The sequence below is a fragment of the Symphalangus syndactylus genome, chromosome X, assembly GCF_028878055.3.
Source record: "Symphalangus syndactylus isolate Jambi chromosome X, NHGRI_mSymSyn1-v2.1_pri, whole genome shotgun sequence".
In the NCBI taxonomy this organism is placed as follows: Eukaryota; Metazoa; Chordata; class Mammalia; order Primates; family Hylobatidae; genus Symphalangus; species Symphalangus syndactylus.
The window spans coordinates 63031360-63050957 of record NC_072447.2 but is presented as its reverse complement, the minus strand read 5'-3'; the positions used below and the strand labels follow the sequence as shown (position 1 = coordinate 63050957).

General features: G+C 45.2%; 2 protein-coding genes across 2 annotated transcripts; both read right to left on the bottom strand.

The window, feature by feature from the left end:
- Window positions 1-1074: 1074 nt before the first annotated feature.
- Window positions 1075-8172, bottom strand: LOC129475741 (G antigen 10-like). Its single transcript, XM_063634836.1, has 5 exons — window positions 8069-8172; window positions 6933-7021; window positions 6319-6469; window positions 3051-3176; window positions 1075-1175 (listed from the first exon to the last, which is right to left on the bottom strand). The coding sequence occupies exons 2-5, from the start codon at window positions 7011-7013 to the stop codon at window positions 1153-1155; spliced, it is 381 nt and encodes a 126-aa protein (XP_063490906.1). The 5' UTR covers window positions 7014-7021; window positions 8069-8172; the 3' UTR covers window positions 1075-1152.
- A 2210-nt stretch (window positions 8173-10382) lies between these two features.
- Window positions 10383-17482, bottom strand: LOC129475740 (G antigen 10-like). Its single transcript, XM_063634837.1, has 5 exons — window positions 17379-17482; window positions 16243-16331; window positions 15629-15779; window positions 12359-12484; window positions 10383-10483 (listed from the first exon to the last, which is right to left on the bottom strand). Exons 2-5 carry the CDS (start codon window positions 16321-16323, stop codon window positions 10461-10463), a joined length of 381 nt encoding a protein of 126 aa, XP_063490907.1. The 5' UTR covers window positions 16324-16331; window positions 17379-17482; the 3' UTR covers window positions 10383-10460.
- Between the last annotated feature and the right edge of the window lie 2116 nt (window positions 17483-19598).

Sequence of the window (19598 nt, the reverse complement as noted above, 5' to 3'; positions counted from 1 at the left end):
ATTGAACCTAAAAACGTACAAATTTATCGATCAAATTCACTATATTAACACATGAACGGGAAAAAATGCTGTGGTAATCGAAATACATGCACTGTTTGATGAAAATCAACATATATTCAAATGAATACTCTCAGCAAATTTACAACAGAATGGAATGACTTACTCTGCTAAAGTCCGTCTGCAGAAAAAGGACAGCAAATAGGATGGGGAAATGTTGAAATTTTTCGGTTTCTCATCAGGGATAAGACAAGGACGTCCACTGTCACCCTTGTAACAGGTGGGTCTAAGCAATGCCATAAAATCAGAAAAGGAAATAAAACTCTTTACAATGGCAACAACAGGCCGGGCACGGTGGCCCACACCAGTTAATCCCAGCATTGTGGGAGGGGAGGCGGGTGCATCACTTGCACTCAAAAGTTCAAGAACAGCCTGGGAAACACGGCAAAAGCGCGTCTCTACAAAATTACAGAAGGAAAAAGAAAAAAAATGGCAGAAACAAAATTGTTCTTATTCAAGGATGATACGTTTCTGTATGTTGAAGACTCAAAACGATCTAGAAGTAAACTTTAGAATTCATAAGCATATTTCACAAGGCTGCTGGATAGAAAACCAATATGTAAGAATTATGTCTCCGCTGGGCGCGGTGACTCACGCCTGTAATCCCGGCACTCTGGGAGGCCGAGGCGGGTCAATCATGAGGTCAGGAGTTCAAGAGCACCCTGGCCAAGATGGCGAAAGCCCATCTCTCCTAAAAACACAAAACTCAGCCAGGCGTGCTGGTGGGTGCCTATAATCCCAGCTACTCGGGACTCTGAGGCAGAGAACTGCTTGAATCCGGGAGGCGGAGTTACAGTGAGCAGAGATCGCGCCACTGCACTCCAGCCTGGGTGACAGAGCAAAACTCCGTCTCAAAAGAGAAAACAGAAAGAAAGAAAAAAAAAAAAGAATGATGTCTCTACATACCAGCTCAAAGAGTTACAATATACGACTTCAGAGAATGATACATATTTCGCGGCATCAAAAAGCTAGAAATAAAATTCACAAAAGATGCGCAAGACTTCTTTGCAGAAGGCTGTAAAGCTTTATTGGGAGAATTTTAATGAACAAATTTCCAACACAGGAGCAGCCTGCATCATTGCAGCGTGTCTTCTTTTAACACTGTGATTGCTTCTCACCTGTAACAGAAAACGTAACAATTGGGAACATGACTTAGCAACAGATTATTCAGATGACCCTAAAGGCATACAAAGCACACTACAGTTTGGGTTTTATTAAATGGACTAAAAACAGAACCCTATGGGTGATCCTGTGTCTTACACGCAATTGAACCTCTGCGTAAACTTTGAGCGTAGACCTGCAGAATTTAAAAGCAATTTCCTCCCTGAACATCAACTGCCTCCTTTCAATTCAGAAGCACTTACAATTAACAGTCAGCAGTTTGGAAAACACATGTGTAAAACATACTTCAGTTGATTACTCAGGAAGTACTAGAGTCATGGTCTTTCAACTTTAAATCTTATCAATTCATCTCTCTAAAGCTGAAACTTACATGTAACATTTGATATGATTAGAGATGATTCTATCATATGTGTGTCTACAGTCTTACTAGAAATAGTGCCTCATGAAGACTGACGGTGGGGCAGGGAGCACGCATAGCACAGGCATCTTACTCACACCCATGCTGAGCATCACTGACCTACATGCCACAGGTGATGGGAACTAAACGGTCTCTCGCCATTTGATATTACAGTCACTCAAGGTTTCCGTGGGGAAAGATTTAAGAAGCAATTGTTCATTAAAAGCCAGAGAATCCCAGCCTGGGCAACATAGTGAGACCTCATCTCTACAAAAATGAAGAAAAAAAATGTAGTCAGGCACGGTGGCTTGTGCGTGTAGTTCCAGCCACTCAGGAGGCTGAGGTGGGAGGACTGCTTCAGCCTAGGAGCCAGAGGTTGCAGTGAGCTGGAATTGCACCACTGCACTCCAGCCTGGGTGACAGACTGAGACTGTGTCTCAAACAAACAAACAAACCAAGAAGAGGGAGAATTCACAATTTCACAAGCTCTTACACTACGTATTCCCCTCTCCACACGGAAAAACTAGGATGACGCAGAGTGCCCGCTCACCTCCTTACTGACAATGAAATCTCAATTCAGAGATTTTCAGATGACTCAGGCCAGGGTTTCATGACTTGTGATTAACAAATCATGCGAAGCAGGTGATCTCTGTATCCCATGCATTCTATGCAGCAGGATCAGAGTATGAAAGAACCAGAATGGAAAATGGTTTTAAAATCTCTGACTTAAACTCACTATTTTCATAAGAACCAAAGATAGCTTTAGGAGTGAAAGGACTCACTCAGAATCTCGCCAAGGCTGTAAGAGCTGGTATTAGAACCCGCATGAGTGCTTCAGCATTTTTTGACACCAAGTGATGGGTGTTACAAATGTGTTATGTATTGATTAAAAGCAGACCTTTACAAAAGCATCTAAAAAGTATGAGCTACTGGTTTAAGGACGTATACTCAAAACATTTAATTCAACATAGCTTGGAGTCAGTTTGTTTCTGTGTCTGACAGTCTATCAGTCGGGTGCTGGGGCCTGAACTACGTTTCAAATGACCTTTATATAAGAACTCTCTTACTAAAGAGGCAGTATTGTTACCTCTCTGTTATTAAAAATACAATGCTGGGTCGGGCACGGTGGCTCTCGCCTGCAATCCCGGCAATTTCAATGCTCGAGGCCGGTGGATCACCTGAGGTCAGGAGTTCGGGAAGAACCTGTGCAACGTAATGAAACCCTGTCTCTACTAAAAATACAAAAGTTAGCTGGGCGTGGTGGAGCATGTCTGTAAGCCCGGCTCCGCCAGAGGCTCAGGCAGGAGAATCACCTGAACCCTGGAGACAGAATTTCCAGTGAGCCCAGATGGCACCACTGCACTCCAGCCTGGTCTTCAGAGCGAGACTCCATCTCAAAAAAAATAGTAAGAATTATAATACGATACTGTGGAAACAGACACCCTACAATATGAATGCCTAATGGACTGCCTACCTTCTTCAGGCGTTTTCACCTCCTCTGGATTTGGCGGGCCCATCTCCTGGCCATCAGGACCATCTCCACACTCACACCCAGTCGTTGGGTGAACCTCTTCCTGGCTATCAGCTTCAGGCTCCGGCCCTTAAAAATAAAAAATGCATCTCAATTTCAGCAGTAAAACATGAAATATGAATAAGAAAATCATATTCTTGCTCTCGCTGTTATTATATAAAAGCTTTAGCTAGTGTAATAATAAATGTGTTGATAAGAATTCCAGGAACATTATTTCAGGAGTCTGTTAGCAGAAAACAGGAAAACAAGGTGTTCCAAATATTACCGTCTTCCTTTCCAAAGACTGCCCTCACACAACTTTGCTGCCTCCTTTGCACTTCTCTGTTATTCTACTTCTGATTGTCCTTCTCGTATTAAATGACTCAAGGCTGAAAGCCTGTCTCTCACAGCACTTACACTCCTAGCGCTTAGACTCTTATATGGCATGAGCAGCCACCAATAAACGCTGAGTGAAAAAAACTCTTTAAAAAATACATGAAAAAGCCCAAACTGCAGAATATTCTGCAAGCCAACTGGTCTGTCCTCTTCAAAAATGTCCGTATCATGAATGACAAGAAAAATTAAGGAAACGTTCCAGATTAAAGGAAACTAAAAACACCTGAAAAGCACATGCAAGGCGCGATTCTGAACTGGACTCTGGATCAGAAAAAGAAATCCTATCAATAAAATTATCTGGGCCGGGCGTGGGGTCTCACGCCTGCGATCCAAACATTTTGGGATGCCATGGTGGGCAGAGCAGGTGAGGTCAGAAGTTCAAGACCGCAGTGGCCGGCGCTTGTAGTCCCAGCTACACGGGAGGCTGAGGCATGAGAATCCCTAGAACCTGCGAGGCGTAGGTTGCAGTGAGCCGAGATCGCACTACTGCACTCCAACCTGGCCCACAGAGAGAGACTCCGTCTCAAGAAAGAAGAAAAAAAAAAAGGAAAAAAGAAATTTTCAGGCCGGGCGTGGTGGCTCACGCTTGTAATCCCAGCACTTTGGGAGGCCGAGGTGGGCGGATCACAAGGTTAGGAGATCGAGGCCATCCTGGCTAACACAGTGAAACCCCGTCTCTACTAAAAAATACAAAAAAATTAGCAGGGCGTGGTGGCGGGCGCCTGTAGTCCCAGCTACTCGGAGAGGCTGAGGCAGGAGAATGGCATGAACCCGGGAGGCGGAGCTTGCAGTGAGCCGAGATTGCACCACTGCACTCCAGCCTGGGCGACAGAGCGAGACTCCGTCTCAAAAAAAAAAAAAAAAAAGAAATTTTCTGGGGAACTGGCAAAATTTGAGTATGCACTGTGTATTAACTGACTCCATTTTCTCATTGTTAAATTTCCTGATTTTGATCTTTGTGCAGTGATGATCCAAGAAATAACTTTCTCTTTCTTCCGACGATATACACACCCTCAAGTACATAGGGTAAAGGACCATAATACCTGAAACTTTATCGAAACAATTCAGCATTAATAACAGCAAACATATATCCGTATGTGTATGTGTGTGAGTGTGTGGGCAGCAGGGTAAGAGAGGGAGGGAAGAGATATGAAACCTATGGAGCGAAAGCTATTAACAATTGGTGAATCTAGGTGAAAAGTATATGAGTTCATTGTACTATTCTTGCAAATTTTCTATAAATGTTGTGTCTTGAAAATACATACAGTAAAAATTTAAAAGAATATATGACAATTACACTGAACTTTAGGAAGAAAGGAATTTTTAATTGTGGTAAAAAATACACATATCCTAAAATTTACCATCTTAACTATTTTGAAATGGTACAGTTCACTAAGGAGTTATGTTTGCAACATTACCAGCCGCTAGGCACAAACTTTGCATCTGTGTTTTCCTATACCATGAGACCTTTATTTACTTATTTACTTATTTATTTATTCATTTATTTATTTATTTGTTCATTTATTTATTTATTAGCGATGAGGTCTCGCTGTGTTTCCCAGGCTGAGCTTGAACTCCAGGGCTCAAGCAATCCTCTCACCTCAGCCTCCCAAGTAGCTGGGACTATGAGTGCATGGCAATCAGCCCAGCTTTAGACCTTTCTCCTAAATGACAATCTAAGGATAAACCACAGGACATGTATAATGCTTATATTCAGCCATAGAGTACCAACAGCAGTGTGCGTCAGCTGAGAAATCTGAAGTCTACAACATGGATAGGATTTCGGTTACAATTACAATGTCAGTTTCTGAAGGACTGATTCGCTGGATGGATTTGAGGACTATGGAAAATCTTACAGTCACGACACCCATTACCTATTGGGGTAAAGAGAAACTTCACTTTGTTCCAATAAAGTTATATTTAGGTCCGAAGGTCCTAAATGTAATATTCCATAAATGAACCCCACGCAGAACAAAGCACCAAATATAAAGTTGTTTGTGAATCACAGAAAATATACTGTCCCGCACTGAGAATAAGGGAGTGGGCGGACAGCAGTTAATGGGCATTGTTGTCAGTCAGATTCTAGAAACTTTTCAAAGTACATCCCTGGAAAAATCCAGGACCTCAGTTACATAAATGTTTTGTTTGAAAATATTTTAGCTCGGAGAAATTATTTCTATCTCAATGTTAATCTCAGGATAATTCCTTTTTTGCTTTTTCTAACCATAAAAGGATTTAATCACCTCCTAAAAGCCACTTAGAAAAATCACTAAACCAGCTACCTGTATGGCAGTATCCTCATTTATCCAGCTTTTATCAAACGTACCATATGAAGATATCAATCAAAGGAAACGGGGGCCAACATTCAGCGACTCGGTTTTTGGAGCTGCTCCTGCTCCTCTGAACTGGGTCTATTCTTGGGTCAGTACTAAGCTACCCCACAGTAAAGCCTTTGAGTTTTAAGCATTTTCAGCAAAATCACTTCCTTCTTTACAGCAACATAGATGATAGGAAGACACGAACCTTGGAACACAGTACAAATTTTGTATTCACCAGTCAAGGGTTCTTGGATAACACACAATCCTGGCACCTCCATTCTCTCATTCATAAAGTCGAGAAATTTTATCATAGTGAGGGATTTGCCTAAGCTAAGCTGCAAACTACATAGCCTCCTCGCTTTTCCAGTCCATTTCAGGCATTCTTTCCATTGTTTTCTTTCCTCCTGTTCCTGCTATGTGACAATGCCTAACACACACACACATGCACACACACACACACACACACAAACACACACACACGCACACACCAGCAGATGTTCTTCTTCCCTTTCCCTCACCTTGACCTGCAGATGCTCCCTCATCCTCTCCCTCCTGAGCAGCTGCTCCCTCATCCTCTCCCTCCTGAGCAGCTGCAGGATCCTCACATTGAGTTGCTGGTTCCCCTTCTTCAGGTTCTGGTGATTCCACTTCATCACTGAACTGCTCGGGCTGGGGAATATGTGTGGGTGCGCAGATAAAAAAAAAGTTTTGTTATTGATGCAAAATTTTACATCTATACACAGAATACATAGCTATTTCTGGTCATAACGAAGCCTAAAGACATTTCTCCACCTCTATGCTCTATGCCCAATAAGGTTACTCCACCCACAGGGAGGTTACTGTGAGAAAAGTGACGCACGAGGACTTTGGAAGCTATTATACTCTGTGTTGGAATAGATGTGTACAATCTGTCATTAACAAACAAAGCATGAGAGAGAAGTCATGGGCAAAAGCTGAAGAACACGAGGGAAAAAACAATCCTCCAGAATCCATGTTTCCTTCATGAGATGCCATCATCATTTTTTATGAGCAGGAAACACCTTTATCAGCATTTCCACACGAATGCAACAACACTGTCACAAAAATTAATTTCTGCTCATAGAAAACATCGAATTAACGTTTAAGCACTCACCAGCATAGGCCCAGTCACTTCAGGAGGCTCTACATAGCGTCTTGGTCTAGGCCGATAGGTCGATCTTCCTCGCCAACTCATATTTCACACTGAAAACAGACAACCGTGATTGGGAACATGTGCTCGAGAGGGCTGCTATATTCGATCACTTCCATGGATAAATGTTAACTTGCCGTTTTAATTTTGAAAATACTCTCAAAATAAGCTCCAGAGTTAAGCATACGTGTGTACGCTGTCTGAGTGCCTACAAAGCCATTTCTGCTGGCCAAGCTGGCAGAGCAATCATCTTAAGGCGTGTGGCAAAAGGCAGAGGACATTTTTTTCTAAATTTCTTTTGGACACGCGGTCTCCTCGCTGTGTTGCTCAGGCTGGAGTGCAGCGGCGTGATCACAGCTCACTGCAGCCTCGACCTCCCGCTCAAGGGATCCTCCGACCTCCGCGTCCTGAGTAACCGGGACTACAGGCGAGCGCCACTGCGCCCCGCAGACAGAGGTCATTTCTGATGAGGTTTAGTTTCACAAGTGGACTCCCCACGAAAACACTAGTGAATCACAATTCTCGTGATTGCTGCTTTGGGCACACTCCCACTTCCTAGGGCCATTCACCCCTCCTCACAACAAGTTTGGTTGGACCGCACTGCCTCGCCCACTCCTTCCCACTGTTTTCGGACCTTCCATGGCGGAGGTGAGACCTTGCAGTGCTTCTCGCTCGGTGGCTCCGCACTCCACACAGCTGGGGGGCGCTCACCAGGCCGCAGCCTTCCCAGGTGCCAGGTCCCTTCTTTACCGCCCGCCTCGCCCCCGCCGGGGGCCCCATTCAGGAAATCTGCCCTGTGGCGTCGGGGGTTCCCGGCACCTCGGGACTTCCATCCCCCCACCAGCACTCACCCCATCTTCACCTGAGCCCCTGACCGCCTCCCCTCCGCGGCCCACCTTCCTCCTTCCTCCCTGTCCAGGCCCCTTCACGACCACGAAGCCGCTGGTGGCCTCGCAGCCTGTGAAGGGAAGGAGGACGACCTCGTGGCCCTTCTCCCTCAGAGGCCACAGACCAGGAAGCGGGACCCGCCTGACCCACCCGAGGCCCTCTCCACCCTCACTCACACTTCAGCCCCCGGGATGACTGGCCCGCACACCTACCAGATGAATCTCAGTAGAGGAAAAAGAGTCCCCACGTCAGGAACCAGACCGCACTGCCTCACAGCTCCCTGGCGTTCTTCACGTGGGCGAAGGGGCGGGGCAGAAGACGCCCAGTGAACATGCGCACTGAGCCGGGAGCCGAAGGAGCATGCGCAGCTGTGGGCTGGGGAGGGCTGCCGTTCCCAGTGCCACGCCCCAAACCCTCGATTCCTGTCCTCACTGAGGATGAGGGAATCCCACCTCCCTCTGCTGTTTCCTATGCCTCTGGGACTCAAGTAGTGCTCCCCTCAAAACTCACCCCATCTTTAACTGAACCCCACCCCCAACCCAGGGCCCTCTCTTGCCCTGGCCCCACCATGGGGACAAGGACCACTGTGACTGGCTGGGAAGACAGGTAAACCACCTGCGAAAACAGAACTAGCAACCTACCCCAAAAGGAAATTGTTCAATGTGAACAAGTCAGAGAAACAGACTGAAAGAAAAATGAATACAATCGCTAGGACCCGTGAGAAAATACTAAAACGATATCTATCGTTTGTAGCATCAGAATCACAGAAGGAGAAGTGACAGTATCAGGGAAACAGGACAGCCAGAGTGACACCATGTGAAAATAAACTCCGTCTTGAAAATAGCAAGATACATAGTCCCACCAGTCACAACCCATGGTCCTAAGATGTTTCGAGTTGAGAAAACAGATGAAAGGTACCTCCAAGGACATGCTCCCACAGCAGCGGAAAGTGCAGGGTTCCCAACACCCATTAACAATATATGCTTTCAACAGAATTATGCTTTCATGGACTTACACACTGGTAAGTCAAGGAGAGTTTTCTTTAAATCAATAGTATGATAAAAGTCATCATGCTCTTAGCCCACCCGCACAAAGGCACAGATTAAGTTTAGTCTTTATACAGATAAGACCCCTATATAAGAAAAACCAGACCAGGCCAAGGCTCACGCCTGTAATCCTAGTATTTTGGGAGGCTGAGCTGGCCAGATCACCTGAGCTCAGGACTTCGAGACCAGCCTAAGCAACATCAGAAAAATCTCATCACTACAAAAAAACAAAAAAACATCGAAAAATTAGCTGGGCATGGTGGCATGTACCTATAGTCACAGCTACTCAGGAGGCTGAGGGGGGAGGACCGCTTGAGCCCAGGAGGTCAAGGCTGCAGCGAGCTCTGATAACACCACCGAACTACAGCCTGGGTGACAGAGTGAGACCCCGTATCAAGTTTTAATAATTGAACCTAAAAACGTACAAATTTATCGATCAAATTCACTATATTAACACATGAACGGGAAAAAATGCTGTGGTAATCGAAATACATGCACTGTTTGATGAAAATCAACATATATTCAAATGAATACTCTCAGCAAATTTACAACAGAATGGAATGACTTACTCTGCTAAAGTCCGTCTGCAGAAAAAGGACAGCAAATAGGATGGGGAAATGTTGAAATTTTTCGGTTTCTCATCAGGGATAAGACAAGGACGTCCACTGTCACCCTTGTAACAGGTGGGTCTAAGCAATGCCATAAAATCAGAAAAGGAAATAAAACTCTTTACAATGGCAACAACAGGCCGGGCACGGTGGCCCACACCAGTTAATCCCAGCGTTGTGGGAGGGGAGGCGGGTGCATCACTTGCACTCAAAAGTTCAAGAACAGCCTGGGAAACACGGCAAAAGCGCGTCTCTACAAAATTACAGAAGGAAAAAGAAAAAAAATGGCAGAAACAAAATTGTTCTTATTCAAGGATGATACGTTTCTGTATGTTGAAGACTCAAAACGATCTAGAAGTAAACTTTAGAATTCATAAGCATATTTCACAAGGCTGCTGGATAGAAAACCAATATGTAAGAATTATGTCTCCGCTGGGCGCGGTGACTCACGCCTGTAATCCCGGCACTCTGGGAGGCCGAGGCGGGTCAATCATGAGGTCAGGAGTTCAAGAGCACCCTGGCCAAGATGGCGAAAGCCCATCTCTCCTAAAAACACAAAACTCAGCCAGGCGTGCTGGTGGGTGCCTATAATCCCAGCTACTCGGGACTCTGAGGCAGAGAACTGCTTGAATCCGGGAGGCGGAGTTACAGTGAGCAGAGATCGCGCCACTGCACTCCAGCCTGGGTGACAGAGCAAAACTCCGTCTCAAAAGAGAAAACAGAAAGAAAGAAAAAAAAAAAAGAATGATGTCTCTACATACCAGCTCAAAGAGTTACAATATACGACTTCAGAGAATGATACATATTTCGCGGCATCAAAAAGCTAGAAATAAAATTCACAAAAGATGCGCAAGACTTCTTTGCAGAAGGCTGTAAAGCTTTATTGGGAGAATTTTAATGAACAAATTTCCAACACAGGAGCAGCCTGCATCATTGCAGCGTGTCTTCTTTTAACACTGTGATTGCTTCTCACCTGTAACAGAAAACGTAACAATTGGAAACATGACTTAGCAACAGATTATTCAGATGACCCTAAAGGCATACAAAGCACACTACAGTTTGGGTTTTATTAAATGGACTAAAAACAGAACCCTATGGGTGATCCTGTGTCTTACACGCAATTGAACCTCTGCGTAAACTTTGAGCGTAGACCTGCAGAATTTAAAAGCAATTTCCTCCCTGAACATCAACTGCCTCCTTTCAATTCAGAAGCACTTACAATTAACAGTCAGCAGTTTGGAAAACACATGTGTAAAACATACTTCAGTTGATTACTCAGGAAGTACTAGAGTCATGGTCTTTCAACTTTAAATCTTATCAATTCATCTCTCTAAAGCTGAAACTTACATGTAACATTTGATATGATTAGAGATGATTCTATCATATGTGTGTCTACAGTCTTACTAGAAATAGTGCCTCATGAAGACTGACGGTGGGGCAGGGAGCACGCATAGCACAGGCATCTTACTCACACCCATGCTGAGCATCACTGACCTACATGCCACAGGTGATGGGAACTAAACGGTCTCTCGCCATTTGATATTACAGTCACTCAAGGTTTCCGTGGGGAAAGATTTAAGAAGCAATTGTTCATTAAAAGCCAGAGAATCCCAGCCTGGGCAACATAGTGAGACCTCATCTCTACAAAAATGAAGAAAAAAAATGTAGTCAGGCACGGTGGCTTGTGCGTGTAGTTCCAGCCACTCAGGAGGCTGAGGTGGGAGGACTGCTTCAGCCTAGGAGCCAGAGGTTGCAGTGAGCTGGAATTGCACCACTGCACTCCAGCCTGGGTGACAGACTGAGACTGTGTCTCAAACAAACAAACAAACCAAGAAGAGGGAGAATTCACAATTTCACAAGCTCTTACACTACGTATTCCCCTCTCCACACGGAAAAACTAGGATGACGCAGAGTGCCCGCTCACCTCCTTACTGACAATGAAATCTCAATTCAGAGATTTTCAGATGACTCAGGCCAGGGTTTCATGACTTGTGATTAACAAATCATGCGAAGCAGGTGATCTCTGTATCCCATGCATTCTATGCAGCAGGATCAGAGTATGAAAGAACCAGAATGGAAAATGGTTTTAAAATCTCTGACTTAAACTCACTATTTTCATAAGAACCAAAGATAGCTTTAGGAGTGAAAGGACTCACTCAGAATCTCGCCAAGGCTGTAAGAGCTGGTATTAGAACCCGCATGAGTGCTTCAGCATTTTTTGACACCAAGTGATGGGTGTTACAAATGTGTTATGTATTGATTAAAAGCAGACCTTTACAAAAGCATCTAAAAAGTATGAGCTACTGGTTTAAGGACGTATACTCAAAACATTTAATTCAACATAGCTTGGAGTCAGTTTGTTTCTGTGTCTGACAGTCTATCAGTCGGGTGCTGGGGCCTGAACTACGTTTCAAATGACCTTTATATAAGAACTCTCTTACTAAAGAGGCAGTATTGTTACCTCTCTGTTATTAAAAATACAATGCTGGGTCGGGCACGGTGGCTCTCGCCTGCAATCCCGGCAATTTCAATGCTCGAGGCCGGTGGATCACCTGAGGTCAGGAGTTCGGGAAGAACCTGTGCAACGTAATGAAACCCTGTCTCTACTAAAAATACAAAAGTTAGCTGGGCGTGGTGGAGCATGTCTGTAAGCCCGGCTCCGCCAGAGGCTCAGGCAGGAGAATCACCTGAACCCTGGAGACAGAATTTCCAGTGAGCCCAGATGGCACCACTGCACTCCAGCCTGGTCTTCAGAGCGAGACTCCATCTCAAAAAAAATAGTAAGAATTATAATACGATACTGTGGAAACAGACACCCTACAATATGAATGCCTAATGGACTGCCTACCTTCTTCAGGCGTTTTCACCTCCTCTGGATTTGGCGGGCCCATCTCCTGGCCATCAGGACCATCTCCACACTCACACCCAGTCGTTGGGTGAACCTCTTCCTGGCTATCAGCTTCAGGCTCCGGCCCTTAAAAATAAAAAATGCATCTCAATTTCAGCAGTAAAACATGAAATATGAATAAGAAAATCATATTCTTGCTCTCGCTGTTATTATATAAAAGCTTTAGCTAGTGTAATAATAAATGTGTTGATAAGAATTCCAGGAACATTATTTCAGGAGTCTGTTAGCAGAAAACAGGAAAACAAGGTGTTCCAAATATTACCGTCTTCCTTTCCAAAGACTGCCCTCACACAACTTTGCTGCCTCCTTTGCACTTCTCTGTTATTCTACTTCTGATTGTCCTTCTCGTATTAAATGACTCAAGGCTGAAAGCCTGTCTCTCACAGCACTTACACTCCTAGCGCTTAGACTCTTATATGGCATGAGCAGCCACCAATAAACGCTGAGTGAAAAAAACTCTTTAAAAAATACATGAAAAAGCCCAAACTGCAGAATATTCTGCAAGCCAACTGGTCTGTCCTCTTCAAAAATGTCCGTATCATGAATGACAAGAAAAATTAAGGAAACGTTCCAGATTAAAGGAAACTAAAAACACCTGAAAAGCACATGCAAGGCGCGATTCTGAACTGGACTCTGGATCAGAAAAAGAAATCCTATCAATAAAATTATCTGGGCCGGGCGTGGGGTCTCACGCCTGCGATCCAAACATTTTGGGATGCCATGGTGGGCAGAGCAGGTGAGGTCAGAAGTTCAAGACCGCAGTGGCCGGCGCTTGTAGTCCCAGCTACACGGGAGGCTGAGGCATGAGAATCCCTAGAACCTGCGAGGCGTAGGTTGCAGTGAGCCGAGATCGCACTACTGCACTCCAACCTGGCCCACAGAGAGAGACTCCGTCTCAAGAAAGAAGAAAAAAAAAAAGGAAAAAAGAAATTTTCAGGCCGGGCGTGGTGGCTCACGCTTGTAATCCCAGCACTTTGGGAGGCCGAGGTGGGCGGATCACAAGGTTAGGAGATCGAGGCCATCCTGGCTAACACAGTGAAACCCCGTCTCTACTAAAAAATACAAAAAAATTAGCAGGGCGTGGTGGCGGGCGCCTGTAGTCCCAGCTACTCGGAGAGGCTGAGGCAGGAGAATGGCATGAACCCGGGAGGCGGAGCTTGCAGTGAGCCGAGATTGCACCACTGCACTCCAGCCTGGGCGACAGAGCGAGACTCCGTCTCAAAAAAAAAAAAAAAAAAGAAATTTTCTGGGGAACTGGCAAAATTTGAGTATGCACTGTGTATTAACTGACTCCATTTTCTCATTGTTAAATTTCCTGATTTTGATCTTTGTGCAGTGATGATCCAAGAAATAACTTTCTCTTTCTTCCGACGATATACACACCCTCAAGTACATAGGGTAAAGGACCATAATACCTGAAACTTTATCGAAACAATTCAGCATTAATAACAGCAAACATATATCCGTATGTGTATGTGTGTGAGTGTGTGGGCAGCAGGGTAAGAGAGGGAGGGAAGAGATATGAAACCTATGGAGCGAAAGCTATTAACAATTGGTGAATCTAGGTGAAAAGTATATGAGTTCATTGTACTATTCTTGCAAATTTTCTATAAATGTTGTGTCTTGAAAATACATACAGTAAAAATTTAAAAGAATATATGACAATTACACTGAACTTTAGGAAGAAAGGAATTTTTAATTGTGGTAAAAAATACACATATCCTAAAATTTACCATCTTAACTATTTTGAAATGGTACAGTTCACTAAGGAGTTATGTTTGCAACATTACCAGCCGCTAGGCACAAACTTTGCATCTGTGTTTTCCTATACCATGAGACCTTTATTTACTTATTTACTTATTTATTTATTCATTTATTTATTTATTTGTTCATTTATTTATTTATTAGCGATGAGGTCTCGCTGTGTTTCCCAGGCTGAGCTTGAACTCCAGGGCTCAAGCAATCCTCTCACCTCAGCCTCCCAAGTAGCTGGGACTATGAGTGCATGGCAATCAGCCCAGCTTTAGACCTTTCTCCTAAATGACAATCTAAGGATAAACCACAGGACATGTATAATGCTTATATTCAGCCATAGAGTACCAACAGCAGTGTGCGTCAGCTGAGAAATCTGAAGTCTACAACATGGATAGGATTTCGGTTACAATTACAATGTCAGTTTCTGAAGGACTGATTCGCTGGATGGATTTGAGGACTATGGAAAATCTTACAGTCACGACACCCATTACCTATTGGGGTAAAGAGAAACTTCACTTTGTTCCAATAAAGTTATATTTAGGTCCGAAGGTCCTAAATGTAATATTCCATAAATGAACCCCACGCAGAACAAAGCACCAAATATAAAGTTGTTTGTGAATCACAGAAAATATACTGTCCCGCACTGAGAATAAGGGAGTGGGCGGACAGCAGTTAATGGGCATTGTTGTCAGTCAGATTCTAGAAACTTTTCAAAGTACATCCCTGGAAAAATCCAGGACCTCAGTTACATAAATGTTTTGTTTGAAAATATTTTAGCTCGGAGAAATTATTTCTATCTCAATGTTAATCTCAGGATAATTCCTTTTTTGCTTTTTCTAACCATAAAAGGATTTAATCACCTCCTAAAAGCCACTTAGAAAAATCACTAAACCAGCTACCTGTATGGCAGTATCCTCATTTATCCAGCTTTTATCAAACGTACCATATGAAGATATCAATCAAAGGAAACGGGGGCCAACATTCAGCGACTCGGTTTTTGGAGCTGCTCCTGCTCCTCTGAACTGGGTCTATTCTTGGGTCAGTACTAAGCTACCCCACAGTAAAGCCTTTGAGTTTTAAGCATTTTCAGCAAAATCACTTCCTTCTTTACAGCAACATAGATGATAGGAAGACACGAACCTTGGAACACAGTACAAATTTTGTATTCACCAGTCAAGGGTTCTTGGATAACACACAATCCTGGCACCTCCATTCTCTCATTCATAAAGTCGAGAAATTTTATCATAGTGAGGGATTTGCCTAAGCTAAGCTGCAAACTACATAGCCTCCTCGCTTTTCCAGTCCATTTCAGGCATTCTTTCCATTGTTTTCTTTCCTCCTGTTCCTGCTATGTGACAATGCCTAACACACACACACATGCACACACACACACACACACACACAAACACACACACACGCACACACCAGCAGATGTTCTTCTTCCCTTTCCCTCACCTTGACCTGCAGATGCTCCCTCATCCTCTCCCTCCTGAGCAGCTGCTCCCTCATCCTCTCCCTCCTGAGCAGCTGCAGGATCCTCACATTGAGTTGCTGGTTCCCCTTCTTCAGGTTCTGGTGATTCCACTTCATCACTGAACTGCTCGGGCTGGGGAATATGTGTGGGTGCGCAGATAAAAAAAAAGTTTTGTTATTGATGCAAAATTTTACATCTATACACAGAATACATAGCTATTTCTGGTCATAACGAAGCCTAAAGACATTTCTCCACCTCTATGCTCTATGCCCAATAAGGTTACTCCACCCACAGGGAGGTTACTGTGAGAAAAGTGACGCACGAGGACTTTGGAAGCTATTATACTCTGTGTTGGAATAGATGTGTACAATCTGTCATTAACAAACAAAGCATGAGAGAGAAGTCATGGGCAAAAGCTGAAGAACACGAGGGAAAAAACAATCCTCCAGAATCCATGTTTCCTTCATGAGATGCCATCATCATTTTTTATGAGCAGGAAACACCTTTATCAGCATTTCCACACGAATGCAACAACACTGTCACAAAAATTAATTTCTGCTCATAGAAAACATCGAATTAACGTTTAAGCACTCACCAGCATAGGCCCAGTCACTTCAGGAGGCTCTACATAGCGTCTTGGTCTAGGCCGATAGGTCGATCTTCCTCGCCAACTCATATTTCACACTGAAAACAGACAACCGTGATTGGGAACATGTGCTCGAGAGGGCTGCTATATTCGATCACTTCCATGGATAAATGTTAACTTGCCGTTTTAATTTTGAAAATACTCTCAAAATAAGCTCCAGAGTTAAGCATACGTGTGTACGCTGTCTGAGTGCCTACAAAGCCATTTCTGCTGGCCAAGCTGGCAGAGCAATCATCTTAAGGCGTGTGGCAAAAGGCAGAGGACATTTTTTTCTAAATTTCTTTTGGACACGCGGTCTCCTCGCTGTGTTGCTCAGGCTGGAGTGCAGCGGCGTGATCACAGCTCACTGCAGCCTCGACCTCCCGCTCAAGGGATCCTCCGACCTCCGCGTCCTGAGTAACCGGGACTACAGGCGAGCGCCACTGCGCCCCGCAGACAGAGGTCATTTCTGATGAGGTTTAGTTTCACAAGTGGACTCCCCACGAAAACACTAGTGAATCACAATTCTCGTGATTGCTGCTTTGGGCACACTCCCACTTCCTAGGGCCATTCACCCCTCCTCACAACAAGTTTGGTTGGACCGCACTGCCTCGCCCACTCCTTCCCACTGTTTTCGGACCTTCCATGGCGGAGGTGAGACCTTGCAGTGCTTCTCGCTCGGTGGCTCCGCACTCCACACAGCTGGGGGGCGCTCACCAGGCCGCAGCCTTCCCAGGTGCCAGGTCCCTTCTTTACCGCCCGCCTCGCCCCCGCCGGGGGCCCCATTCAGGAAATCTGCCCTGTGGCGTCGGGGGTTCCCGGCACCTCGGGACTTCCATCCCCCCACCAGCACTCACCCCATCTTCACCTGAGCCCCTGACCGCCTCCCCTCCGCGGCCCACCTTCCTCCTTCCTCCCTGTCCAGGCCCCTTCACGACCACGAAGCCGCTGGTGGCCTCGCAGCCTGTGAAGGGAAGGAGGACGACCTCGTGGCCCTTCTCCCTCAGAGGCCACAGACCAGGAAGCGGGACCCGCCTGACCCACCCGAGGCCCTCTCCACCCTCACTCACACTTCAGCCCCCGGGATGACTGGCCCGCACACCTACCAGATGAATCTCAGTAGAGGAAAAAGAGTCCCCACGTCAGGAACCAGACCGCACTGCCTCACAGCTCCCTGGCGTTCTTCACGTGGGCGAAGGGGCGGGGCAGAAGACGCCCAGTGAACATGCGCACTGAGCCGGGAGCCGAAGGAGCATGCGCAGCTGTGGGCTGGGGAGGGCTGCCGTTCCCAGTGCCACGCCCCAAACCCTCGATTCCTGTCCTCACTGAGGATGAGGGAATCCCACCTCCCTCTGCTGTTTCCTATGCCTCTGGGACTCAAGTAGTGCTCCCCTCAAAACTCACCCCATCTTTAACTGAACCCCACCCCCAACCCAGGGCCCTCTCTTGCCCTGGCCCCACCATGGGGACAAGGACCACTGTGACTGGCTGGGAAGACAGGTAAACCACCTGCGAAAACAGAACTAGCAACCTACCCCAAAAGGAAATTGTTCAATGTGAACAAGTCAGAGAAACAGACTGAAAGAAAAATGAATACAATCGCTAGGACCCGTGAGAAAATACTAAAACGATATCTATCGTTTGTAGCATCAGAATCACAGAAGGAGAAGTGACAGTATCAGGGAAACAGGACAGCCAGAGTGACACCATGTGAAAATAAACTCCGTCTTGAAAATAGCAAGATACATAGTCCCACCAGTCACAACCCATGGTCCTAAGATGTTTCGAGTTGAGAAAACAGATGAAAGGTACCTCCAAGGACATGCTCCCACAGCAGCGGAAAGTGCAGGGTTCCCAACACCCATTAACAATATATGCTTTCAACAGAATTATGCTTTCATGGACTTACACACTGGTAAGTCAAGGAGAGTTTTCTTTAAATCAATAGTATGATAAAAGTCATCATGCTCTTAGCCCACCCGCACAAAGGCACAGATTAAGTTTAGTCTTTATACAGATAAGACCCCTATATAAGAAAAACCAGACCAGGCCAAGGCTCACGCCTGTAATCCTAGTATTTTGGGAGGCTGAGCTGGCCAGATCACCTGAGCTCAGGACTTCGAGACCAGCCTAAGCAACATCAGAAAAATCTCATCACTACAAAAAAACAAAAAAACATCGAAAAATTAGCTGGGCATGGTGGCATGTACCTATAGTCACAGCTACTCAGGAGGCTGAGGGGGGAGGACCGCTTGAGCCCAGGAGGTCAAGGCTGCAGCGAGCTCTGATAACACCACCGAACTACAGCCTGGGTGACAGAGTGAGACCCCGTATCAAGTTTTAATAATTGAACCTAAAAACGTACAAATTTATCGATCAAATTCACTATATTAACACATGAACGGGAAAAAATGCTGTGGTAATCGAAATACATGCACTGTTTGATGAAAATCAACATATATTCAAATGAATACTCTCAGCAAATTTACAACAGAATGGAATGACTTACTCTGCTAAAGTCCGTCTGCAGAAAAAGGACAGCAAATAGGATGGGGAAATGTTGAAATTTTTCGGTTTCTCATCAGGGATAAGACAAGGACGTCCACTGTCACCCTTGTAACAGGTGGGTCTAAGCAATGCCATAAAATCAGAAAAGGAAATAAAACTCTTTACAATGGCAACAACAGGCCGGGCACGGTGGCCCACACCAGTTAATCCCAGCGTTGTGGGAGGGGAGGCGGGTGCATCACTTGCACTCAAAAGTTCAAGAACAGCCTGGGAAACACGGCAAAAGCGCGTCTCTACAAAATTACAGAAGGAAAAAGAAAAAAAATGGCAGAAACAAAATTGTTCTTATTCAAGGATGATACGTTTCTGTATGTTGAAGACTCAAAACGATCTAGAAGTAAACTTTAGAATTCATAAGCATATTTCACAAGGCTGCTGGATAGAAAACCAATATGTAAGAATTATGTCTCCGCTGGGCGCGGTGACTCACGCCTGTAATCCCGGCACTCTGGGAGGCCGAGGCGGGTCAATCATGAGGTCAGGAGTTCAAGAGCACCCTGGCCAAGATGGCGAAAGCCCATCTCTCCTAAAAACACAAAACTCAGCCAGGCGTGCTGGTGGGTGCCTATAATCCCAGCTACTCGGGACTCTGAGGCAGAGAACTGCTTGAATCCGGGAGGCGGAGTTACAGTGAGCAGAGATCGCGCCACTGCACTCCAGCCTGGGTGACAGAGCAAAACTCCGTCTCAAAAGAGAAAACAGAAAGAAAGAAAAAAAAAAAAGAATGATGTCTCTACATACCAGCTCAAAGAGTTACA

Excerpts from the sequence above, each read along its gene's own strand:
- LOC129475741 (XM_063634836.1), bottom strand. The coding sequence starts at position 7,013 with ATGAGTTGGCGAGGAAGATCGACCTATCGGCCTAGACCAAGACGCTAT. Across the intron at positions 3,177-6,318 it reads GGGAGCATCTGCAGGTCAAG|GGCCGGAGCCTGAAGCTGAT; the intron begins GTGAGGGAAAGG and ends TTTATTTTTAAG. Across the intron at positions 1,176-3,050 it reads GGTGAAAACGCCTGAAGAAG|GTGAGAAGCAATCACAGTGT; the intron begins GTAGGCAGTCCA and ends TTTCTGTTACAG.
- LOC129475740 (XM_063634837.1), bottom strand. The coding sequence starts at position 16,323 with ATGAGTTGGCGAGGAAGATCGACCTATCGGCCTAGACCAAGACGCTAT. Across the intron at positions 12,485-15,628 it reads GGGAGCATCTGCAGGTCAAG|GGCCGGAGCCTGAAGCTGAT; the intron begins GTGAGGGAAAGG and ends TTTATTTTTAAG. Across the intron at positions 10,484-12,358 it reads GGTGAAAACGCCTGAAGAAG|GTGAGAAGCAATCACAGTGT; the intron begins GTAGGCAGTCCA and ends TTTCTGTTACAG.